Here is a 27,524-nt window from a genome sequence, read left to right on the forward strand (position 1 = left end):
CCATTTTCAGGAACTTATGATTTTTATGTCTTTGGAAGTGGAACAGCAATCAAGTTGAGAGATCCTTAAACTCAGACTTTTAACGTCATCATTCTTCAGAAGTGTGGTTCATTTCATCTCCAAATTGCAGATAAAGACATGCTCTTTGACTTCCAGGGTGATTCAATTTATCTTGCTTCAGTATGGTTGTCTACGGTTAACATTCGTGGTAAGCTGGCAGATGTAGAAATGCATGTATTACATCACTAAGACCTCTGCCACCTGTAGCATTCTAGCATTTTGATAGTGTCTACACAGGTTTATTTCTGAAGAGACTGAAGTTCTTTTCTATTAAGCTTACCTATCTCTTATCTCTTTCCCCAGACCTTTTTTCTAGATCAGCAAGCCTAGCACCCTAGGGAAAAGGAACATATTTGAAATTAAAACAGTTATTTGTTACCCTCTTCTGTTGAAATATGCAGCATAGAGATAACACTGTAGCTTTCCTCTATATAAATCTCATCTATGAAGATGAGATGCTAAGGACTTTCATATAGACTTTTCAAACCTATGTAGAACCCCGGATGCATTTAGAGATATACTATACTGTATGCTACCATCTTTCCTGTATGGTGAAGCTTCACCATACTTTATGACATGTTAAAATCACAAGATACATTATGGCACAGTAATCCACACGTCCACTGCTACATTAAGCTACTTTGATCTGGCTTGGAGCTGGGCTTTTTTCTTACTTCAACACGCAAGGAAGGCAGTCTTCAGTTAACACACCCATTGTGTTCAAAACACATTTTCTGAGAAATAAAGTTTCTGAGGGAGGATTTGAAAAAAATTGTTCAGATGATCTTCTTTTGAGTTAACTTGGATTGGTTTGAGTATTTTAAATGCAGGATAACACATACAGCAAAATTTCTGTACTGTTAGCACATGGTTTTAATGTCACTGATATCTTAAAGGCCTTGAGGCAGATAATTAGCAAAGTAGATCCTAGGATGTTTATAGTTGTAAGATTAGAACATGCTTTTACTTTTATCATGTTATTGAATTTTTGCAGTAAAACTTGTTGCTATCGTCCCTGATGAGCTAGGAAGCGAATTAGCCTGAAATCCTGATACTGCATATAGAACAGTTCAACTGCTCTGAATATTCTAGTGCTACACTTTTTCATTCATGTAGCTTTTTGTTGTTAGTAGGCAATTCTCTGTTTGGGGTTTCAAGCAGAAGTAGCGTGCAAACCTTAAGCAGTCACTGAAACCTGTATTGTTTACAACTGAAGTGGTACAGATTTCTGAAGTGTTCTGTGGGCAGCGTGCAAAGCTCCATGACAGAGAAAGCATGCTAGGTGGAAACCTACGGTAAAGGTTTCGTGTATCTTCACCACAGAAGTGAGTTACCAAGCTGAGTGGGGCAAGCACCCTATGTGCATCAGTAGTTCAAGCCATCTAGGAGCAGGCATGGAACCTTTGTAGGATTGTAAATTAACCTTCACTGTTTTTTTCTGGGGGGGGAGGGGGGTTTGTACCATAGTTTGCTCTTTACAATTACACTAGTTCAAAAGATAAGGCTAATGAGGGCAAATGTGTACCTTCTCTCACAGCTTGTTTGATTTTTTACTACCTCAACAGACCTGGTCCAAATTCCCCACTGCCCTGGGTACGAGCCTGTATTCAAGTATTGGATCCTGATTCAAAATGGAGAAATAAAATACTTCTAGGGCTGAATTTCTATGGCATGGACTATTCTGCTTTGGGAGCCTTGGGGGAGCCAATCCTCGGTACTAGGTAAAACTTTCTTGGATAGTACTTTTATATGATGTTCTCACAAACTCGGAAATTTATAATCATTTATGTTTAAAAAGTATTGATGTGTTGATAACATAGAAATGACAAAAATGATAAACCTATGCATGAAAAAGTGGCTCACTGATTACAAAGTAAGATCAGTTGTTTGCTGTACAGAAGTGCAGATAGATGGCACAGGTATTCTGTTAGAACAATGATGGGAAAAATGGTTGTGTAATTTTCTCTCCTTCCTCTACCTGTATTATTCATGTGGTTTGTCATCTTTCTGTTAGTGTTTTGCTTTATTTTTTATGCTCTATATCAGTTTGGGTTTCATTTAGTTGACCTATGGATTTTTTTCTCTCAGTTCCTGAAGTTGTTACCTATTACTTTCAAATTTGATACTGGTGTCAAACAGCAATAGGCCTCCAAATTTCTTTTGAATAGAAAAAGCTGTAGTAAGCCCACCTGGAGACAAAAATCCATAAGATGATAAAGGGATGTATTTGAAAGATAGCCTGAAATTTTATATTGATTCTCCAAAGATAATGGTTGTTTTAGTTTTGGGTAATAGCCATGTATAATAAGCAGCTTCACAGAAACACAGTAGGGGTACAGTGCATCAAGCCAGAAGACAAAGCAATAAAACCAGTATGAATTTGGCAGGGGAAAAAATAAAAATAAAAAAAATCAGGCTTTTTCATAAGTTTGGTATTAATTTATAAAGTAAACCCAAGCCTTGAAGCACACAAGGTGACTATTCTGATTTTTGCTCATAGATTACAAAGTGCATTACACCCATATAACATTTAAAAAGTTAGGCACTGAAATATTAAGGAATAGACTGTATAAGATAAGATGTTCGTGCCCATAATAGGCTTAGCTTATCAGAGACCCTCTTTCTCCCTCCATCCCTCTTAAAAAAAAAAACAAAAACCTTCCAATTCCATTAAAAATATTTCATCTAAATATTTTTTCTGTCTCTAAATAACACACAGCTGAGGCATTATCCTATTTTCTCATTCTGTATCTGCTTCATACAATATTAAAAAAATAGACTTTCAGTGGAGAAGTGGGTGACTTCATTATTTATCTTCCTTACCTTTGCTCCTTAGTGAATTTGAGCTTCTACTTTGGTGGTGACTGTAATTCAGGTGTTATTCATGATCTGTAGAAAGTGTGAAGATTAGAGTCTGTGCTTCTTTAATATACCTATCTTATATAGGTATATATGATATATACATATCTTAGTATGTTGTAATGATAGCGATGTTAAGATAAAGCACAATTAATAAGACTGAAAATAAAACAATTCTTCAGCTAAGTGCTGAATGGAGGTGTCAGCTTTGTCACTGTAGACATTTCTTCAGGTTTTTGCATGTCAGATTTATTGCACATGCAGATCTTCAACAGGCCAATACTTACAATTGTTATTATAGCTTATACATGGAATTACATGTAGATAGCTTAAACACAAAATTACATTCAGGAAGTGCAGAAACCTTTGCTAGTCTTGTTTGTTTTTCTTCAGTATAGAAACTAAGTAAGTAATGGAAGGAGACTCTGAATGCAGGCAGATTTAATTCACTGAATTTAACTGTTAAGTAAATTATTTTCAATAGAACTTCTATTTCTATAGCTCTGTTTTTTAAATGCAGAATACATTCTGAAAGTAGAACTGCTTTGTTATTTTGCTGAAAAATTATAGAACCTTCCTTTTCTGCATACACACTATAGAAAGCAGAATGCTTGTTTTATGTGCCCAAGTATAAAAATCAGAAGTAAATGACAAGAAAACAATTTTTCTTTGACAACACAATGTAGCTTGTCTTTGAGAGTTGTTACAGCAGGAACTATTGCTTATTTTTGCCATAACAATGTGTTGAGCTTTGACTTGCAGCTCATTCACCAGTGCTGTTTGTTAATACAGTGAAGTTTGTCTTGGAGATCATAGCACATTTTTATGCTTTAATCTAACAAGTACCACTGCAGTTTAGCTGCAGGGAAGCTACATTCCCATGTATATTTAGTTCTGATACAGTTCGTACAAAATGATAAGCTGGAATAAAGGCTGTATACTTATGATTCCCCATATCACCTCCAGTCCTTCTGGCAATGTTTACTGCCCTCCAGCTATCAAGAATCGAGTGTCTGAACTGCTAAGATACTTTAAAACTTACCATTGCATTAAAATCCTGTCAGAACATAAGCTGATGTGGCTGACTTGCTACTCTAATGATCAGTCAGTTTGTTCCAGTCTGTCCAATGCTGGTACGGCATCCTGACAATATTTCTTCTTTACCTCAAAAGCATCTTGGAAAATACATCTTGGATAAGTAATTCTTCACTCTCTCCCAAAGCCAAATTGTTTCGCTTTCCTGCAGAATCTTTAAACAGGACTTTTTTGATACCTGTATCAGGTCAGCAAGCCCCTCAATCTCACAAGCTTTTACCTTCCTGTAATTTTTCCCCCCTTTAGCTATCTGCTCTTCAGAATCTTCTTAATCATTACATTTCAATTGCAATAATATCCATTGTTTTCTAATGGTTTTCTCAGGGGAGGTTATACAGTGATGCAGTGGTGTTATCGCATGCCATCTAAAATACACAGCCTTTATGACCTGGACAAAATGGGAGCTCATAAGTCTGTTGGTAGCTGTGACTTAGAAACCACGTAAATCAAAGGCTATCACATGGCAATGGTATCTCTTAGTTTTAATAAATCAGCCTTAGTTATTGAGCAAACTCTTATCTATTAAAGACACTATGTCCTTTTTTGTGTAGTGCTGCAAGAGGGAAGATACCTCTCTGTTCTACCTGGCTGTAGATAACTTAAGAATATATCCTGCATTCAGGCTGCTTTTGTTCCAAATGCAGCTGTTGAAAGTAGATATGTGAATAACTCCTTTGTTGTCAGACAATGCTGTCTATGCTCAGCTTTTATTTAAAGGAATCTGAATAGGGATTTTTATGTTAATTTTTAAATACTTAAGAAGATTGATATAATAAATTGTAGTTGAAGCAAGGGAGAAACTAATTTGACAATACATTGTGCTATTTAGAGATGGAAAATAAGATGACTTGCTATTGTGAGGATGTTGAGCTCTATTGAGAATTTTATTGGCTGCCTTCCATTCTCTAAATAGCAAGTAATAAAAAGTAGTACTTCTAAACAGTTAGAGATGAGCTTTTTGCTCTGAATTACTGTTTTTTATTAGCAGCAATTTCTTAGCAACAATTTAAGAAGATTTGGGTCAACAGTGACTCATGACTTTCTCATAGAAGGTAACAAAAAACATATTTAAGGGAGGCTGTCGCTCTTCAAACTTTTCAAGGTTTTCACAACATTTATCTTCCTGCTGTAATTCTCTCAAGACTTCTACTACCTCCTTGCATCAGGATTTTGTCTCCTGATTTAATCTGTTTTACTCATAGTTTATGTAACTTCAGGCAGTAACTAATATTTCAAATAAACTGATGCTCCAGTTAGCCCTGTGGAATTGAATGTCCTCTTGATCTGTTATACACTTCTTCACTTCATTGGAGAGACCGTTAAGCTCCTTCCTAAGTTGTGGTGCTAGGCAGATCTGTAGCATGATAGAAGGAAATTAGAGTTGGGCTTGGCATTGGAAAGAAGTTATTTCTATACTAGAACTGTCTAAATAATTCAGGAGTACTTCAAGAGACTTATTCTATTAAATTTCCACTGTGACACTCTGTTACATATGGCTTCCATTGCATGGATGTCTCTTCCTCCCCTTAGGAATGGAAGGTGAATTAATGCAGATAAATTAGAACACTTTATGAGGTGAAATCATTATACGCCAGCTTGTCCAAGTGGTAAACATGACTGCAGTGCAATGGAAAGCACAACAATGACAGCAGAGTAGCAAGGCCCTAGGCTGCAGCAAGGAAGAACTTGCTCAAATACAGCAGCCATAGACAGAGAAAAGAAAGGATGCTGCATACCTTTGGAAAGCCTCAGATAGAAGGACCCCCAGAGAGCTCCTCTTGTCTCCTCTGCCAACTCTTAAATGAAGTCTGGGATGGGGTGGATCCTGGTTCCACCTCTTCCAGTCACTCAGATGCATTGCATACACCTGAGCTCCCCTGGGTTGGCCCTGCCTTCCCACCAGCTGCTCAATCATTGGTTCAAGTCTTGACTTAGCATTTCTGCTACAATTACCTTAAATACCAAATTGCTACAATTGTTATTTTTATGTAAAAACACATTCCTTGTTTGGAATTCAGAAATGTTGGAAAGGTGGCTTGTATTAATTAGGCAAGTCATTAGATCTGAGGTTCCATTGTATTATGACACATTGGTTATAGATGAATGTGTATCTGTTTAAGAAACAAAAAGTCAGTTGTGATGTACAATTTAAATGTTGAGCATATTGCTGTGAAATGTGCTCCTCTCTTTCTCTGAGGATTCTTTATTTAGTGTTAAATTTGCTTGCTACACGCAATATTTAGATGTTCAAACATTGACAAAATTATAATGATATAATTTTTTCTTTGCTCTTTCATATTTGAATCATTAGAAGATAGCATGATAGAACTGGGAAAAATACTTCTATGGTCTAAAGCAAACAAATAGGAACCAGAAGCCTTTACTGTGAGTTAAATTTGACTTGCATTTTCAGATCTGCGTGTGGGTGTATTCACCCAGTATACAGTCAAGCGAAAAAAGCTCATTGCTTTGGAAGCTTTATTTGGGCTTGTGAGATCACTAGTGATGAACCTAAAAACACTTCCAGCACTGACTGAATCTCTTTCGATATAAGATGATTAACAGACAACATAGAACAAGTAGCGCCATCTGTGCGTCCAGATTGCTCTGCTAGTAGTCCCTTAACTCCCAATTGCCCCATCCTCTATCATGCTCAATGCTGAAAGGATAATTACTAATTTTTGTCTGGTACTGACTGTCCCCATAAGACACTTCCCATATTCAGTACCATTGCAAATTGGTTGGGCTGCAGAAAAGGGCCTCCTGTATATGATTAGTATCTTCATACAGTTTAGGCGAGAGGAAGTTGCAGAGCTGACTAAATACACTATGCACAGTAAATTTCTATGTCTTCAGAATCCAAACCTTCCTGCAGAGTCCTTCTCTTTTTATGCCAACAAACGGCAGCTTGGATGAGGCTTAATGATCAACTTAAGACCTAGCCTCCACTGACTGGGAGGGGTGCATGGCCTGGGGTGCTGGCTGTAGTCAGTTGGATCTCTCTGTCTTGTTTCTATATTGGGAGCACTTCTGACTTTTTCCTGTGAAAAATGCATTGGGGTTTTTTTTGGACTTTTTTTTTTTTTTTTAATATATATATATCTATGTTCTTTTCAGCATTGGTTATGGTTAGGTGGAACAGTGTTTCGTTGTTTGTGTCTGACCATAAAAAAATTGGGTAGACTTAAGTAAATGAAATGAAGAACGTAAAAGAAATGAAGAAAGTAAATGAAATGAAGTAACGGAATATATGTTTCTGAATGCAGGCACTGTAAGGGCTTGTTTATATAACTACCTGAATAGCTTGAATAGAGCCAGGCTCTGATTGCGTATTCTCTTTACTAGAAAATTGACAGCAATGAAATCATCTGTATTTTGTTAAAGGAGGGATATTGTTTGATATCTAGTATGGATGGCTTTTTTTCCATGTTATACTTTTTTTTAATATGCATTTTTTTCTTCTAAGTCTTGAATGAAAGCAGCTTACAGCTTTTGTATTTGCTTTGCATTGAGGATTTTGCAGTCCTCATTTCCAAATTTTAATATTAATCTGTTCAAATGAATTGAATTGTCATGATTGCTGAGAAAGTAGTTAGAACTAAAACCAAGATACGTGATCTTTATCCTTCAGGACAGCTTTCTATCCTTCATGGAGTCTAGACTTGACCCAGACTCTGATCAGCCTTCAGGTACCATGAAAATAGTTTTATTATTGGCTGGAATCATTACGGATTTTGTGTATGATGCTGTGCCATGCCCCAAAGCTCTTTTTTTTTTTTTAATCTTACATCAGGGTAGCAGCTGCACCTCGTACTCAGTCACTTTCAGCTCTTCTTTTTGAGCTGTGGCAGCAAATTTCACCAATAGGAGTGAGACAGTACTTACTGTCAGGAGAGCGTTGGTGACTGTTTTTTTCCTTTGTGAGACATTGTTATCAGAAAATACCCTCATTTTAAAGGGTTGTGAACATAAGTGCTTGTAGGAGACCACTGGCCATCTTCCTTTTCTCAATACTAGAAGTAGAGCACGAAAAGAAAATCCACAATAATCTCCATGAAAGGGACCAGTACAATGTACAAAGATAGATAGACAAAGTGTGCGGGTAGGGAGTAGAAATCTGACTTAGTGCTGGAAGTGGTATATTAATGCAGTGGATGCTCAGAAAAAAACAACCCACCTCACACTGTATCTCATCTTCCCCATCACCACAAGAATCCCAGACAAACAAAAAATCTGACCATCATATGTTTGAGAGAAAAGCCTCCTTATCATCATTAAAGTAATAATTAAGTAATAAAAGCTGTTCTGAAGCATCTTCTCCTTCAACTCAGACAAAGTTAGGATGTTGAATAAAAGTATTGGTTGACCTTTGTAGACAGTTTTCTCACATATCTCTGTAAAGATTTCACATCTTCACCTTTCTTTAGTACACTGAGACATTAGTTCTGATATTGAACTCCTTTTTATAGGCCTGCTGAAATGAGCTAAATATCATCAATATGGATTTAAGAGCTAGGATGTTAGTTAGTAGTTAGTTCTTAGTAACTCAGATATAATTTTAATGTTGAATTTATATGGCGACAATTTTATAAGACAATTATATACTCTATTTGCTAAAGAGAAGCACTTTTTATGTTTTTGGTTTTGTTCTTTTTAAAACAAACTCTGTATCTTAGGGTAAATGCTGATAAACTGGTTCTTTTTTTTTCTTTTATTTCTGATCTGCTGAAGCCATTATTTGTCTTCATTATTTGGCTGTGAGTATATTGTCAAGCAGTGTGGCACAGCAGTATCTTTGTGACCCAGTTCTTACAGTATATTTTTCTTCGGACTATCTGTAGTCTGTTCTTCTGGACTGAAACACATTAGCAATTAGTGTGTTGTATTGTGTTGTGTCATCCAGATAAATCCATTTGCACCAAGTCTGCTTCATGATGTGTTACAGTGTTGTTATTTTCAAAGCTCAGTCCTAATTTGTACTAAAAATTGATGTACAGAATCATAAAGTCTGAGTGCCTCTTTTCATTTTGACAAGTTTTTAAACGGCAGAATTACCATAAGCAGTAATATTACAAAAAAAATTGATGACTTTTTTGCAAAAGGCAGTGGAAGAATTTCTGTTTAAAAAACAAAACAAGGAAAGTCAGACATTTCTACAGGTTCTCCATGTTTTTGTGCATGGTTATTTTGGAAGGCAAGAAGAAATGTGTGTGTTTATTATGCATGATTTTGGAGAAAGTAGATACCACAGTGACAAACTGCACAGAACGATTTTTAAATTGAGACAGGGGAGGTTTAGGTTAGATATTAGGAGAAGTTTTTTGCACAGAGGGTGGTGATGCACTGGAACAGGTTGTCCAAGGACGCTGTGGATGCCCCATCCCTGGAGGCATTCAAGGCCAGGCTGGATGTAGCTCTGGGCAGCCTGGTCTGCTGGTTGGTGACCCTGCACATAGCAGGGGGTTGGAACTGGATGGTCATTGTGGTCCTTTTCAACCCAGGCCATTCTATTATATGATTCTATGATCCAGTTTCTGATGGAAGGACTCAGTAAGCGAGTCAAGAGCCAGCCTGTGAAATACGCATGGTTCTGAATAGGCTTGAAGTAATACTTACAGAAAATAATAATGAAGCATATAGCTGCAGAGCCTTTGAAATAATAGAAGTGCAAGTGTGTTCCACAACATTAACAGCTTTTGATTTGTGTGAGCAACTTGTTTACACTTGAGTTATACAGTGGGTGATTGAATGAGGTTTCTACTGATAGCGTTCAGTAGCTGTAAAAGGTGCAATGAATATTTTCTTCACATTTTCTTGAGACATTTCTCTATGTTATTAGTACAGGGAAGTAGAAGGTGATTTTCTTTTTTTCCCACCACTGAATGTTTTTGTGATTGTTTTAGGAAAATGTGTCTAGGAATGCTGAGTAACAACTTCTACATCAGTTTTGGATTTTGTGTGCTAACAATATGAGAGATGTGTTTCAAAAATGCTACTGGAACATAGTATTGTTCATGGCTAAGATAAAAATCAAGGTAGGCTCTGATTCTTCATTTCCTTTCAGAAAGATAAACACTATTAAAAATATTATTACAAATGCACTGTTTGAAAGCTGAATGAAATCTGCAAGATTATGCCCTAAATATATCTGTAAATCCTGAGTAGTTGCTAGTTTCTTACCATTTAATGTAGTCATTTCCATAATTAACTTAAGTGTAGCTTTCACTATCTATTTCAGAAGGAAACTGTCTTTGAGAACCTTAAAATCACTCCATATATCACAACTTTTACAAATAACTTCAGCTTTTTTTTATTATTATTTTTTTTAATTTACCACTTCTGTGGTTGGAGAGCAGAAAGAAAATTTCTCCAGAATTTTATTTCACATGCAATTCAAAATATCTTCATTGCCAGGCTTAGAGCAGGTATGTGCATGCCCCATTTGTGTTTGAGGACATCAGTCAAGCGAGAGGGGTAACATGGAGTCAAAGACTGGAGGGTACACCTGCTGCCCTCAAATACTGGATGGGGTGATAGAGGCAGGCGGTGCTTGGACTTTTCAATGCAAGAATGAATTATCTACTGCAGTGTTTCAACTCAGAGTAGATCATCTTATCATTAGTGTTTCCTTGTACTTACCAAAATTTAGAGACGTTGCTGTTTTACAAGATAATTATTTGTGTTTGAGTAAAAGCAAAACTTCCTTGAGTCATCAGTAGCCTAAGTAAATGCTGACTGAATCCTAGGGATTTATTTTCCTATGCTGGTTCAAACTGAGTTGTGCGTTAATATGCTTAATATGATGTTCACTTGGAGCTATAAACCTGAAAAGGTAGAAGTCAATGAAGCTGTCGCTTTCCATATTCTTTCACTGCTTTGAATTAATCTTAATGAATTTAGGTATCGTTATTCCTCTGTATTCCTCATGTTATAGTAATAAAGCACTAGACAGTTTGAGAAAACTCTGTCCGAAGTGGAATATATTTTAATATGGACAATACAAGTGAGAAGTTGTGATTTGCATTGGCAATAGCAACCTATGGAATTGACCCTAGATTTTAGCATCTTAAATTATGAGAATGTATAGAGAGAAATCGATAAGACAACAATCCTCAGCAAGACCTTTGGTCACCAAACCTGTGAAAGTAATATCCTCATTGCAGACTGGTGTTCTTGAGCCCACATTATCTAGTGAATGAGTACATGATGTAAAAATATCCTGGAGACCGTAGAGTCTTTGCAATTAACAAACGTTCAGTTAAAAATATGATGAGGGTGTCCCATCATATCCCTTTGACAGCTGCTTAGTTACCAATTTAAAATCTAGTTTCTTCTGCACTGGGATTGCTCTAATTCTTTAATTGTATTTTGTTGACATTAAGTCCAGGCATTCTCAAGTGTTGAGTTTTACCCTGGCTTTGTTTCTGTTCTCTTTTTCTCACTCATCTGTTTCTTGGGAATATGAGTTAGAGCACATGAGACTAGGTAAAATAGTTAAAGATGAATGGTAAATTGCTTATCACTCATAATTGCTATTACTTTTGACTTTGGAAACTAGTATTAAACACCTGCATGTACAGCTGCATGTACAAAATGGATATCAAAGATACTAATTAAAAGATTTTTAGAACTATGAATTAATAAAGGCAAGAGTGCTTCCTTTTAAGAGTGTGTCCAGGTAGAGCAGTATGTGCTCTGTGCTTCTGATTTAGAAAGGATTATTCTCAGGTATATTTTACTTGTTCTTTTAATACGTCCACACAAATCTAGTGATGAAAGAAAGCTGATGGAAGATCTCAACCGAAAAACAGCTTTATCTTAAGAAAATCAATTAGAATTTAGGTCAGGAGAAACTAAGATGCTTGAGAAATATTGTGTTTAGTTTAGATTTATCCCCAGACAGAACAAAAAAGCCCTGCACCACTAGCAGAAAAGCGTCAAGCTTACAGAGAGCCCCATCAATAAATTTCAATCAGATCTGAAAAACTCTACAAAAATGAAGTGTTTTCTTCTTGCTCCATACCCCCAGAGTCATCCTTGAGTAAATCCATAAAGGTAATATTAAGCATAAGATATGCCTGGAGCTCTGTAGCTGACTGGCAGCATTTATTTAGCAACTGCATTAAGAAAAATTGAAAAATCAATTTGCTTCTTTGTTTGTTCAATGTATTTGGGCATTGTTTTGTTTTTTAATTCGAGGGTCTGGTACTGAAACATGAATTTGCCTAAAATTAATAGTAAACACTCATAGTTTGCAAGGAAACCACTTGCTATTAGTCTGTTGTGAAACGGTCGTTATCAAGCTGCATAATAAGATTGATTGTATGCTTTACTACATACAGTAACGTCTTCCAAAAATAAATAACATAATGTTAGTACTGATGGAAAGATATATATAGAAAGAATGGAATGTGTTAGGAACATAAGCTTAATATCTTTAGGTGCCTTAGTTGATAGATTAAAGCAGCAGGGAGTCTGTAGCACCAGAGCAAACAATTTACTCAGAAAGACTTCTCAGTAATCTTGTACTTGAGTAGGAAATGATGTGATCTTTTAGCTGCTTTTTTTTTTTTTGTCTGATCACTTTCTCCAAGTTCACTAAAATTCCCTTCTCAGCAATGTGCATAACTTAAGCTGATTATCTTTGCTCTTACATGTTAATTGCTTCTCATTTGAAATTTTAGATTATTTTTGTCCACGTGGTGCTGATGGGAAGCTGGCTTTGGAGTTTGTGTCTTATATTCCAAAATATGCTTCAAGACCATAGACTAATAGTTAACCAATACAGGTTGTATTTTCTGCTTGGCTGCTTATTCTTAGATCACTGTTCAGAATCTTTCTTAGATTCTGATGTTCATCTTTTGTCCCATTTCTCCCTTGTTTAAGTTTAGAAAAGTGTGCAATTAAAACGTTTTGTCAGCTTAAATTTCTTTAGTATCTGAAGTTTAGTAATGGAATATTTCTTGAGATGAAATTTAAAAAGAAATATGTTTTTTGAAAAGCTTCTGATATACACAAACTTTTTCACAGAATAATCTATTATCAGAGCTTGATTTGTTTTTAAACTTGAAATCTTTGTTTTCAGGGTTATTATAAGAATGAATTAAAAAATTAATGTTTTAGCATATCTTACACACAGCTTATATTGAAGTTTCAAATACTCATCCCATCTATGTATATATCTGCTATTTCAGGGGTATCTGTGACCTCAGATCAGGACTTTCAACCCCATTGCCTGAAGCTATATTCTTAATTAGAGAACCTGCCATATCTTTGCACTTCCTTTGAACAGTTTCTCATTATGCCTATAGCAATCTGTCTGCTAACGTGGGATTTTCCTCTTCCAGAATTTTTTTTTTACTGGAGCTGTCAAACTGAGGCCTGTGTCTTTCACTGCTGACTACAACCAATATGGTATCGAGGAGAACATGCATAAATGAGTCCTTTTCCTTTGCGTTCTTGCTAAATCTGTATTTCCAATCAGAGTGTTTATAAATAACTGTGCACTGCCAGGGGTGTGAAGTTCCACCCCCAGTCCCATCACCTCCAAAGCAAACTAGAATTAATACGATCAGAAAAGTAGTGGAGTTTGGGCAGCAAATGAAAGGAAAGCTTATTAAAAACAGTCAGGCATCCATGCTCCATACCCACATTCTTTTGGCTAAGATAAAAACTCCTGGTTACATTTCTGAAAGGTAAAGGATATGGTGGTAAAAAGGCAAGATTTTAAATAGGAGTAAAATACTCTTATTTTCTGTCTTAACTCTCATGTTAACTTTGCTGTGAAAAGTTAGAAATTTGTTTAATCTCTTCCCCCTTTATTTTGAACTATCAGAAAAGCAAATGTGTACGTATTTTAATTCTAGGAGTACTGCAGGTAAGGGTGATACCTTTAACTTCGGCAAATACTGAGATTTTAAGAATGTGAAACTCATTTTTGAAATTCATTTTTGTATGCATTTTGTGCTTTTGAAGCCGCTATGCATCTAAAATTAAAAGGATACCACTTAAAAGATCTGTGGTACATTGTTCAGAGCAATGGAGAATATAGCTAATGCACAATTCAAGAACACTGGGAAGTGATGATATAATAGATATTCGAATGTTAGCCGGAGTGGTTAAACTGCTGTGTGCTTCTGTTTTCCATTGTTTAGGTGGCGTTGTGTTTTTCTTCAATCTCACATTCATAAGAAGATTTCTGCTCCATGAGGCTTGCTCAGTCACCTTTATCCTTAAATAGATTGAGGAGAGTCTTCAGCTTTCTTTATTCAAACCAAGGCAGAGTCCATTGGAGCACACCCTTGTGGAGTCTCTTAAAGTACTGGGGACACAGCCCCTCTTTTGTCCCCGCATCCTGACACTAGCAAGCCTTTCCCCATTTGCTGAGGTACTCGGGGTTCCCATTCTTCTCTGTTTGCCCTTAGTGCCCCCACCAGTAGGTACGCCCCTTCATTTCCTTTGTTTATACAACCTTTGTAATCTGGATTCAGTGTTTGTTGCTTTGTCCAGCTCAAACTATCTTTGTATCCTGTAAAGTCTATCACTCTTTGTTCTGTCCAGCAAACAAGATCTACATACAGGTGCTAAGCCAGCATCATATATCTGCAAGATAAATTTGTTTAACCAGATTCTTGTGATCAAAACTCTTCTTCTCAGCTTTTTCTTTACGTTGTTTTGCAGGAAACTCCTATCCTTCCTTTGTTCTTCCAAAATTTCAGCTTATTTGCAAGGACACCTTATCCTTCTTTTTCCTTCATATGCATTTAATCAATTATTTTATAAGTCCTAGGCATGATCTCTCGTTATTCTTGATCCTCTATTCCTTCCTGAGTCTCTCTTCAAGGCTCTTGCTACTACTCTGGTTTGCCACCTTGTATCTTACACCTTCAGACTCATTACCTTAGTTTATTGCTAAGTCCTCTTCATGATTGGGGTCTCTGCCTTTTGTCCCTAGACCATTTGAATGGACAGTAGATGTTTAACGGGTTAAAAAAAAGACTTTTTTTTAAACAAACAAAATCTCTAGCAGGCTTGCTTGCACAGTTGAAGGGAAGAAAGGCCATACAAATGGGAAACAATTTGTACTCTTGCTTCCTGAACATGTTTCCTACCAACATTGGTTCTGGCTTTACCTAGCATGCAACAATGTCTACCCATACTGGGCAAAAAATGAAACAATCCAGAGAACTCTGAAGAAAATTCTGCCTCCTATTCCCTTTTTTTTGTGGTTGCCAGGAATACATGGAAAGAATAAACAAAGGGGGAGTTGTAGAATATTCTGCCTTATTTGATGGCCTGCTAAAAGGAAATTTTCAGACCATTTTAACTGCCTTTAAAAGAATGCAATGGGAATGCAGGAGTTTGGCAAGGGAGTTTTTTGTTGTGTTTTATTTTGCCTTTATTAAAATAATCCTGGAATATTGTGCCTTGAGGGGTCTCCACTGTGATTTTGAAAAATGTGGGTGATTTGAAAATGCAGACATTTGAAACTTTCATATCTTTCACTTTATTAACTGGCAGCATTTTCCTCCACTGTAGCAAAACAAGGCAAGTCATTTTCTAGTGCCCTCTTTTCTAATAGAAGGTTGTACCAAAAGTATATATTCAAGGACAATCCGCAGATGTTTTATTTCCCCCTACTTTGAAATGAATTTGCATGGATTCCAGATTATTTGTCTCTATGTGGACAGTGTTAGTTTTAAATGTTGCCGAACCAAGGAAGAGTGATCTTCATCAACCTAGCACGTAGGATGCTGTCTTGCAGCAGTACTGGAGGCTTATTTTAAATGGACTGCTTTTGTGCTGGGAACAGATAACTGTACAATAACTTTACCAGTGCTGTAAATCTTGTTATGCTAGTATGTTGTTCTATTTAGGCTTGCACAGTGTATGATTTCTTTCAGTTATGCATTGAAAAATCTTTAAAGCTTTTACTGTATAACTTTTAATTTATATTTTTCTCTCTTGCGAAGTTCACCATATCCACATGTGAGCTCTTACCCCAGATAGTGATGAAGCATGTATTTGTTAGAATTATAAACAGAATCTCTTAAGTTCCATATATTTCACAAGTTTATGATGTGACAGAAAAAGTTCTTAAATTAGAATACTTCAGACTGTTAGGTCTGTGTTGCTTTCAGAACAACTTAAACCTCTTCTCATTGAAGTATCACCAAAAAGGAATGTCCTGAGGTCCAGAATAGAAGTTCAGCAATCCAAATATGGAACCTAAACTCCAATAGAAAGTGAATTAACAGACTTGGTTTAATATTTGAAATTAAAATGCAGATCTGGTGAGGGAGGCAGAAAAGCATGTTAAACTTAAAAATAAATTAAAAATATGAATCAAATATTTGAAGTATTACTGGGCTTCGGGTCACTGCAACCCATATCGATTCAAAAATATCTTTATTCCAGGCAAGAGTAAACTTAAAAAGAATCTAAGCAGTGAGGCATGAGAGTGGAATGCTAATAATTTACTGTTAGAAAGTAGAAACGTGGTAACATTTGAAAAGCAGTGAGTGGCTGAATAACTTGTGTAAAATGTACTTATTTGCCCAAGTTATGGCACTGTTAAATTACAGAACTGTGATTTGAATTGCTAGGAAATAAGAAGTGTATAAAAATAAATTCCAAGTATTCATTAAGCTGCAAAAAAAAAAAAAAAAAAAGAAGACTGTTTTGAGGACAGTGCTGAAATAGATTGAGATGCTAAAAATTGATTTTTGAATTAGAAATGAACATAATATCATTTTGAGAGCTGCTTGAAGTTAGAGTTCTATTTGCTTTGAGGTGTTGTGTATGATTCTTTATATGCATCTATATAGCGTGCACTCAAGTGCATTATTGCACTTGATATATTTCATATCTTGAGTGATCCTAAGTATTTCTGTTTTTCTGGATTTCTTAAGGAAATAAGGTTTATGACTCATGTTGTCTCTGCAGTTTTTCTCTGCAGTGCTCTCTGGACGTATGGACTAATTTAAACCAAATTTGAAAACTACTGCAAACTGTATATTTTGTTGGGTTCGGTCATGTTATCTGTGTACCTCTCATGCTGTAAATCTTTGGATGTGGTTTTGCTCAAAATATTGCAACAGGGTTTGAATGTTAGGTAGATTTCTAGGCCTGGCTGGTGGGACACTTTGATTGACTGTACATAAATTTGGCTGAAATACTTAATTGCTTTACACTGGTCCAAACCTCAAAAAGGTGATAAATGTGTTTGCTCTGAAGTTACACAGTAAGCAATGTTCTACTGGAAACTAGTTAGTTTCTGGAAACTTATTTTCTTAATACTATTTAAACTGACAAGAATGAAAGCCAAATATACAAGCCTGTCTGAATGTCTGTAATCACATTTCAGGTGACCAGAAACTTCCTTTGTGTTCCTTTGTGGAGCCAAGGGTTGGACTCAGTGGCTTTTCTGGGTTGGTGCAAATGTGTGATAGACATAGATGTAATATCAGGTAGTTATCTAATAATCAATAGATTTCAGAGAAACAATTTTGTGGTTTTACCTGTCTTTTTTTCCCCACTTGGGTTGATTGTAGTGGTCTTAATGCTTGTGTGGAAAACAAAATGCGTTGTTTGTTTTTTTTTTTTTTTTTGGTTTATTAGTCTTTCATCTTTAAATTTGGAAAAAAAATGTTAATTACTGAAGAGAGGAAAATACTATTTTGTTTTGCTAGTGTTCTACTATACGTTATTTGAATTGCAGTGGTGTGTAACAAACACAGATATGGACTCTTTTAGCACAGTACAATTGTAGAACATGCAGCACAAATAAAGAATACGCTCTTACCTGCAGTGATTTTGTCCTACATAGTAGCTTTACTATCACTAAGTAACCTTTCAACCTTTTTGTCATAGTTTTTTCTACTTTACATGACTACAAGTTGTTACTGGATTTAATCCATAAGGAAAGGATTTGGAAAAAATACAGGCTTTGGATGGTAAATAAATAAATCAGAAGAGGAAGACGAAGGGTATTTCCTTCTTTTTTAAATACCAAGTATTTGAAAATATACTGAAGTATAACACTCAGCTAGATTTCATCATTTCTGTTTACCAAATGCAGATAGATAATTCTCAAATAATGAAGGCTTTTGCTTTAGTGGCTATCTGTGAAGCAGGTAAAGAGTGGCAGTTCTGTTTGTCTACTACATTCCCCACCTCTTCTACTTTTTTTTTTCCCTTTTCAAAAAAGTTTGACAGATGCTAAGGTTAATGAATTTTAATTTTAAATTGGCCTTTTCCTTGGGCTGCTGACAGTCTCTTCTGTACCACAGGGACTGTTCTCTCCCAAGTCACTTCACGTTTCAATAAGAAATGAAACATCTGATGGAAACTTCTTCATAAATAAGTGAACTCAACTGGAACACAGCCAAAGACTATCAGAGCTGGCTCCCTGAATCCCAATCTTGTGTTTCACCGTAGTATGAGAGATTAGATTCATTAACCTCTCATTAGAAACATGTCAATGTTAAAATCCCTTAGAATACTAGATTCAGCCTATTAGAAACCCCAGAAGGCCAGTTAATGCAAAAGAATTAACTTCTCTTATTCCAGAAGTTATTAGTATATTCCTCATTTGGCTTGGTTCCATTTAATTGATATAGTAACTTCTTAGGTGCTTTTCTTCCTTTAGAACTAGCATAATTTTCACTAACCCAGGACTATATTTAACTAGAAATGAATTTTATAATAGTGGAAAATACAACACTTATTGGATAGAAATACTGCTTATTTCAATATTACATTTCATATGCATAATATGTGGTGATTATTTTATTATATTTTATGTATCCACTTAATTACACTTGCAAGAGTTCTGTGCCAGTAATATATTAATATAAATATACTTTTCTATTTACAGAAGAATATTAAATCCTGTTTGAGAAGATTCAAAATATATCCAGATACTAAAACACTACATTTAATTCCAAGTAGAGTTCAGAGTATGAATGGAAATGAAACATCTCTGTTGCCTATGACCTGAGGAGATTTCTCCTCTAATTAAAATAAGTACTGTAAAATAATTTGAGTAAGATGAAATTCATTCCGTATCAGTCGTATTAAATAGCTTTCACTCAAGCTTGATGAGAATACCAGTTAAAAAAATCCATAAAGCAAGTAGCAAACGACCCTATATTAGCAGTGTGTTTTTGTTTGTATTTATCTGCTACTGTGAAATAAAAGACAAATTTCCAGTTTGTATGGATACTACAGGAAGCACAAAATGATGCTTTTGAATCACTTAACACCGTTGCTGGAAATGGAAAGCAATGTTTTCTAAGAAGCTGCACTTCTCTGTTATGCAGAAATATGATTATCAGCCACAATTAAGTCATTTGGCTACTGTTTGAAAGTATTATTTGTTGATCAAAGTGTGATTAGTAGGATAATGCCTTAAAAGAAACATATGTAAAAGTCATTAGTGACCTGATAGGATTTTGCTAGATTGAGGTTTTAATGTCCATGTCACATTCATTAGTACACACATCCTTTAGTCTGCAAACTTGGTTGTGTTGCCAAATCTGCTGTTATGCATAATCAATTTAGATCACTAAATGGAAATTTAATTTCCTTATCCAGTTCATGAGTTTTGGATCTAAACGTACTTCGTTATTCCAGCTTTGATTCTGAGATTGCTACTGATATGAGCAGAGTTAATTGGTTTGTTAGCTCTTGTGTTGACAGAAGGAATCAAAAAATACGCAGTCTGCTCAGAAAGTAATGCTTCCTATTTATTTCCATGGAAACTACAACAGATAAAAAGAGTACAGTAACACTATTTGAAAGAGCAAATTTTCAGCTACAAAACACAATCAAAATAGTGGCCACTATTATCTCTGCATTTTCAGCAGCAATGAACGAGAGTCTGCATGCTGCGCTACTGAAAATCTACATGGCTACCTGGAACACAGCTACACCAGCAGAGTTGACCCACTGTCTTACAGCTGCTATCAAAACAACATCAGTAGGGAAACGTTGCCCACGTTAGCCCAGAATAAAACTCAACAGAGATGTTACAAGCATGTACTTTCCAGTTACCTGTTGTCAGGTCAAGTTTAGGGGTTTGCTGTCAATGTAAGCTGAGTTTTCATTCTCAAGAGGCAGATATTAGAATATTACAGCCTTGTTTATGGTTATCATAAAAATATTAGAGAAGCTTTCTTCTAAAGAAAAAAAGGGCTGAGATTTAGTTTACAGCTTTGGACTGATTTCCACAACAGGAATTTGCCCCAGCCTCAACTAGTGCAAATGAGTGAAAACACATCTCATTGCCTGGGACGTAGAGACACATTTGTTAGTTGTGCACAGCTTAGAGAGATCTTTTTTCAGTTTTAGTTCTGTTTGTTTTTAAGCATAACTTTATTGGTATTGTTTACAAAAAGTCTAGAAACAGCTTCCTAGAATGCCAAACTGCAAACCAACTGTTCTCTGTGCTGGTGATACTTAGTTATGGATATGATTTCTGTATGCGGAGCTCCTAACTTGCACGATCTGAAATCATCTGTAAGTTGAGCCTTTGTATGTTGAAGTGGAACAATCTGAAGAATTGTGATGAATTAATTCAAAAAAATTTTTGTTTTTCATGAATGCCAGAGACAGTTTATCATATTGCTTAAAAATGGTAACATCAATATAAAAATTGTATGTGTTCTCACTATCTTAATTATTCTTGAACTTTATGTACAAATAGAAGCTTCTGTTCATATTTTAACTTCCTAGGAAATGTCATTTACCAGGAGCTTCCTGAATAGCAAAGCCACTTTTCACTCAGCATCTCTCTTGGTATCTTGTTGACAGTAGGTTTTTTCAAGTGTTGACTTAATTACATAAATTATTCTGAATGTATGCATTTGCAGAGATGTGCTGCATTTCAGAATGATGTATTATAAAGCCCCCTCATACTACAGCTTTTATGGACCCCCTTAACACAGTTTTAAGGATCTTAAGTCTCAAGTCTTTTTCGTTAACTGTGAACACTTGTTCCACAACTTAGTTTCATTAAAGAGGAGATACTTTGGAAGCCTATGGGCTTCTCTGCTGGGTTTTTGAGTTTTGTTTATTTTCCCCTCTTTTTCCATATAAAATAAACGAATGCACCAGTGATAATATATAGCTTAGTTTTTACATTGCAATGAATATTCCCATGAAGGGTAGTATATACTAGCAGTATGCTTAAAAAGATGCAGCAAATGTCTTACTTCCTTAATTCACTCTACACCAAGTGTTTTTCCAGTTCAACTTCAGTGGGTAAGGCCTCTATCACACATGGTATGTTATGCGAAGAGATGAGCTGAAAATGAAAGGAGATCTTTCCCGACCTACCTACTGAGTTACAGTTCAGCTTTAATTTTATATTCTTTTACCTCCAGATAGCTTGAACTCTCAGATTTAGTACCAATGGCAACACATGCTGATTAATTTTGCTGTGATTCCAGAATATCACAAGGCCACATCATTTTCTTTCTCCTTCTAGAAAATTATCCTTTAAGTGACACTATGGTGCAGCTATGAAGGTTCTTTAATGTGATAGGGAAACAATGAGCAGTATTTTTGCTGAAATTATAGGTTGCTTCTCATAGACTGTATCTGCAGTCATTTATTTCTTGAGAGCCATATCTGCTTTATTTGTGTGTGAGTGGGCATTATGACTCTTCACCTATTTTGAAAGGTTTGTGACGGTAGAGAGATTCTCTAAAGACTGTTATACTCTTTTTTAAATTTAAACAATTGCCAGACTAATGTTCATCTTGAATGTACATCTTACATACCATTATATATATTAGGCAACCCTGGAAGCACATCAATAGTAACAGACGATATTCATGCAAGTTGCACAGAACGTTCTAATTTATTATGGAACTAATCTTTGCTAGTGAATCCATTTGTTATATGGAACATTAGACATTCCATGCTAGGAAAAAAGATTTCCAAGGAGAAGAGTTAAGTATACCTTACATTTTACCTTAAACAGTAAGCACTTTCTTAGAAAGTTAGTCAGGACTTGTGTATTAGTTGCATTTCTATTTCCTTCTCCAGTCTTACTGAGCAGTACCACTTAACCTCTTTCCTTTCACCTGCAGGAGAACTTATTTTTAAAGTGAGGACTAGGTGATCTGCTTGTACAAACTGCAAAAAGTCATTCCTTAGCAGGCCTCTGCCATGTTTCTTGCCTAGCTGAAAGCAGAAAATTACTTCCTACCTGTTTATTGTCCTTCAGATATTTGCATTCCAACTTCTAGCAAAATAAGCCTTGTAACTTTGACTCTAAGACCTCTGTTTCCATCAGTGATGTTTAATGGGTGATTGAATCATAACCTGGCAATTGTTGCTGATCTAATAGTTCTGTTCTGCTTCCCAGCAGCTCTGTTACTAAGCCAAGTTGATATACGAATGCAGTTATGCTATTTCCATGACCAAGTCACATGCAGTGTTTATAAATTAATGCAGATTAGCTGTATGTCCTTTAGAGCCACTAACCAACAAATCTATTACTGTGTATTTTTAGAGTTAAGGCAACTAGCCGTTCAGCGGCTGCTTACAAGCTCATTTTCAATTATTTTTACGTTAAGTACTCATTCTTCATAATAGATGATTATGTAAGCTTTCTATTTTTGTCTCATTCCTTCTGTGGCATATGAATGACTTTTAATAGCCTATAACAGCAGAGAAATTGCAAATATATACTTCAGGGCATTTTCTTCTTGGGATTTGCTAATCTTTGCAATTCCTAAAGACCTTAGTGATCAGATTGACTGTTTTCCCCATCACTCGGCCTTATGTGGTAAACTGATGTTCAGAAACTTGCAGCTAATTACACTGGCTAGTAAGTACGCTTGCTTTAGCGGTGACTATTAGTAGAAAGTATATGTTGCATTTCATATGTAATTTCAATGTGATACCATTTTGGAAGTAGTATCCAGAGAAAGGTGGGTCAACATGTCTTTAATGATGTTAAGCACATGGTCTTTGAGCAGTATAATAAATACAAAGAGACAGTACTAGATGGAAAGGCCATAATCCTTGTGATGGACTGCAACAAGCATAACTAACTCACATCTCTGTCTCATGATCCATGTGATACATATAAAGGCATAATATTTTAACTTCTGTAAAATTATAGTTTGCTTGCCTTACCTATGATTTGTAGTTCACAGTCAACAGCAAGTTTTTAATATGTTAATCACCATCTTGAATAGCACTGATGGCCATGAAAATGCCTGAACTTCGCACATATTGACATCATTACTTTCATTGTTGAGGTATCTGAGATGCTTGCTAAGTACTACAAACAGTCACACAGGCTTTTTGTAAGTCAACCTCTATAACTTAATGTGTTCATAAAAAGACTCAGGAAACAGTTACAGAGGGCGATGCTTCCCAACTGCAAAGAATCTGTGTACTACATTCTTGTAGTTTCTGTGGTCTGTCAGTATTCTGCACATCCTCTTTGCAATTCCTGAGCAATGCACTGATGCTTAACTTTACATTTCATCAACATTTCCATCTTTCCTGCTCCTGAATCTTTTCCTTTTAAATTACAGGCTTTAAATGCATTTATTTATTTACTTGCAAATTCTGTAGATACAGTAAAAGATATTGAAGTCATCTTGGGGTTGGGAACAAGTGGCTGTACATGCATGTCTAGAATTTGAAATAGGTTTTTAGGCAACCTTTCTCTCTGAGCAAATATAAGCTGGGTACAGGGATGCTGGCTGATGGAATATTTATTCTATTAGCCATTCATGAAAGCATTGCACTGATGGCTCTGAACCATGATGCTGAAGGGTTTGGGGGAAGGGTCAGAGGCAAGCACTATTATTTACAAACGCTCATAAAAGGAGATAGCTTTGTAATTGCTTGGTTTGACCTGTTTCAGTGTTCAGGTGCAGTATGAGTACAGATTGGTACATACTGTTTCCTGCTATTTTTACTTGTGTTGAGTGCTGTGTTTGAGCTATCCACAGATTTTCCTGTAATCTCAGCTCAAGTTAGTGTTTCAGCATTTGCAGCCTCATGAGCTGCTGCAAGAGATGGACAGAGTTCTGTCATCAAATTTGAGTTTTTCTTGTCATGAAAGCTTCTTTTATCTTGTACAGGCAAAAATAGTTAAGAAGTGTAGCATCATAATTGGCAAGTCCCAACAAGCAATTTTTCCTGGAGATGAAAAATCTGTATCTGGTAGTGTAAGAAATACAAGCTCAGGATAGGAATTCTTCATGTGTGATGCACGTAATTAGCCTAAGCTGGCTGTTGCAAACAGTGATTAAAAAGAAGAAAAAACAAGTTTTCCTTAGTTGCCTACTCTACTGTACTGCAGTGAAGTGTTTTTGCTGTCCTCTCTACTGATGGAAGAGTTTTAGTTTCTTATTCTAATAGAAAGTAACTTCATAGAATGACTGATTTCCATGGCAGAATATGTTCCTGAATTGTTTATTTTTGTGAGATAAGAACTTAACTTGTGTTTTGTACCTGAAACATTGCAAATTCTGTATAAACACAGAACTTGTAAAGGAGGTAAGTTGAATGCTGTAATAAGAAACACTTGTCCGGTGTGACTGGGACATTTTGTCTGCTGAATATATCTTTACATTGATTTGCAAGGTAGTACAGTAATTCTTTAAGCTGTTCTGAGTGGGCTTATTTTAGAACTCAAGTAAGATCCCCCTTCCTGCACTGCTTAAGAAAAATACTCAGTGAAATGACCCATCACATGCCTTAGGCACTGTTCTATGGAAAATATGCTTGTTTAGCAGTCTATGCTAGGTTATGAATATGCAAGCTATTAACTCGCAAAGCTATTGAGAGAAATACCTTCTAGAATTTACTGCAAGACACTGGCCTTTTGATTTTAAGGCAAGAAATAGCAGTTGACTAATTCTTTACAGAGAGAAAAAGAGATGGGGGGGAAGAGAGAGAAAGCTTAGGGAGTAGAAATAACTTAATTGCTGTTTCCTTTAGCAGCTGTTGAGAAAAGCTGCACAAAGTTATGGGTAAAATATACTTTATACATTACTTAGAATGCAGCTTTCCATTTAATGACCTTCATTATTCTGAACTAGCTTGTTAAAACTGGTCAGGGTGCGTAACGCAATGGAAAGTGCAACAATGACACAAGACAGCAAGATCCCAGGCTACAGGAAGTGAGGATTTGCTCAAGTACAACAGCCATAGACACAGAAATAAAGAAAAGAAGCTGCTTACCTTTGGAAAACTTCAGGTAGGCAAGAATCTCCAACAAGATACTCCTTGCCTCCACTGTCAGCCCTTAAATGAGGTCTGGGAAGGGGTGGATTCTGGCTTCATCCCTTTTGATCACCCAGGTGCATTGCATACACTTGAGCTCCCCTGGGATGGCCCTGCCTTTCTTTCAGGTGCTCAGTCATTGTTTCAGGTTGTGACTTAGCGTTTCTGGTTCAGGGTGGACTTTCCAGTGTGTCTGACTTCATGTTTGTGAATCTCTCATTACTCTGTATCATTTGGATGTACTCAACTGCGCATGCTAAAAAGATCATCCTGTTCATAGCAAATTTTGTCAATTTCACTGGGAATATGTGCACTGAACTGGGACAGTCCACTGGCCTAGTGAGGCCAATACCAACTCTTCTGCTCTTCTGTGACAGCTGTAAAATAAAAATGTGTATCCAACTGGAGATTTTTAGCTATTTGTGTATAAATGGATGGTCAAAAAAAGAAAAGTTGGCTGTCAAGTACAGTAATGCTTAAGGGTCATTGGGAAAAGGATGATATATAGTAAGAATAAATAGACTGATATTGTCTATTCTCAGAGGTTCAGAAGACGCATAGAGAGGCTGAACTTCAGCATTTAACTGGAACAGACAGCTGTGCAGTATCTTTAAGAATAAGAGTAAGAAGACCCCATTTGCATAGATTTTTCTCTGCTTTTTTAAGAGGCTTAACATGCTGCAGTGGTGTCACAGAGTGTGCATTTATTTGTATTTATTCCATCAACATTATTTCTATGCTTATATTAGGAATGTGTGTTGCTGGCCCTTACTTCTTAACAGACGTTGATTAGCAGTTTAATGAATTCAGCAAGGAACTGGACTCTGCTCGTGATTCTCTTATTGACTTTTGTAGCCTTTGGCAGATTGCTTAATATTTGCAACTCTACTATTTGAAAAATGATGGTACTTATTCTTGTAAAATGCTTCTGGGGGAGCTGGCTTTAGAGTGAAAAATCGCTGGATTAACTCATGCTTATTTCTGTATATTAAACCTATCAGTCTTGGGTTTGGGTTTTTTGTTGTTGTTTTTTTTTTTTTTTTTTTTCCATATTTACTTCTTCAGGCAGATACTCAATTCAATAATATCATCTTTGTGGTGCCCTTGCCAAAATTATTTTCAGGGACGTGACTGTGATATCAAAAGTACAGGGGAGCCAGAAGGAGGGGAATCAGATAATCCTTTCAGATATTCATATTTTGCCCCCAGTAAAGCAGAATTTAGGTCTGAATACAGCGGTGTTCTGCTTTATAGCAGAATGTCTGAATGGGCATGTGGTAATGGAAGGGAAAGGTGATGTGTTATGACTACAGAATCACAATGGGAGAAAAATAGTAGTTTTTTAATGAGAATTTTAAAACAAATATTTAAGAAATTAGTAATCTCACTAGTAACCTAATCAACATTCAGGGAAGACAGCTGACTTCTTTGCTGGAAAAATGTCCGTCATACGTGCGTGAAAGAAATCATGGATGAAATTTATCTGAAACAGTTCTCCATGCTTTCTGAACTACGTACCTGGTTAAAGGCATGCTGGAGTTTTACAGGTTAGAAGTTAGTAAATCTATAACAGCAATTCCTCTACTTTCTTTTCTTCTCCGAAGTGCCTGTATGCTAGTGTGTGCAGCATGGGGAATAAACAGAACTAAAAATCTGTATGTGGTCACAGTATCACGATCTTGCAGTCATGGGAGCACGATGGGACAGCTCGCATGACTAGAATGCTGTCACAGATAGCTATGTAATTTTTAGGAAAGACAGGCCAGCAAGATGAGGCAGTGGATTTGCTTTTTATGTGAGAGAACAATGGGAATGTATCAAGCTTCACCTAGGGATGAATGAAGAATGAACAGAGAGATTATGGGTGAGATAAGGGCCTGCTAATGTGGGTTATGGTTGCCTACTAAAGGCTGCCTGATTGGGCAGTTGAAAGTAGCATTGGAATCACAGGTACTTGTTCTTATGGGGGCTTAACCACCCTAGTATTTGCTGGAAAAACAGCACTGCCAGGTACACACAGTTGAAGATAACTTTCTGATGCAAGTGGAGCTGATGAGGAGAGATGTAGTGCTGGACCTTGTTCTTAGAACCAAGAAAGGACTGCGGAGAAGGACCTGGGTGTCCTGGTGGCCAGCAGGTTGGCCATGATCCAGCAGTGTGCCCTTGTGGCCAAGAAGGCCAGTGGTGTCGGGAATGAATTAAATAAAGCATGGCCAGCAGGTCAAGGGAGGTGATCCTCCCCCTCTACA

The 27,524-nt window shown here is 36.3% G+C and overlaps 1 protein-coding gene across 1 annotated transcript in view; it reads left to right on the top strand.

The window, feature by feature from the left end:
* The window catches only part of CHID1 (chitinase domain containing 1), a gene marked incomplete at both ends in the record, with an annotated part of 98,604 nt that overhangs the window by 38,970 nt on the left and 32,110 nt on the right, over positions 1–27,524 (top strand). The window contains one exon of the mRNA XM_079537305.1: positions 1,626–1,781. Coding sequence (XP_079393431.1) covers positions 1,626–1,781 — 156 coding nt within the window. The remainder of the gene's footprint in view (positions 1–1,625; positions 1,782–27,524) is intronic.

The sequence above is a fragment of the Tetrao urogallus genome (assembly GCF_951394365.1).
Source record: "Tetrao urogallus genome assembly, chromosome: 6".
NCBI lineage: Eukaryota > Metazoa > Chordata > Aves > Galliformes > Phasianidae > Tetrao > Tetrao urogallus.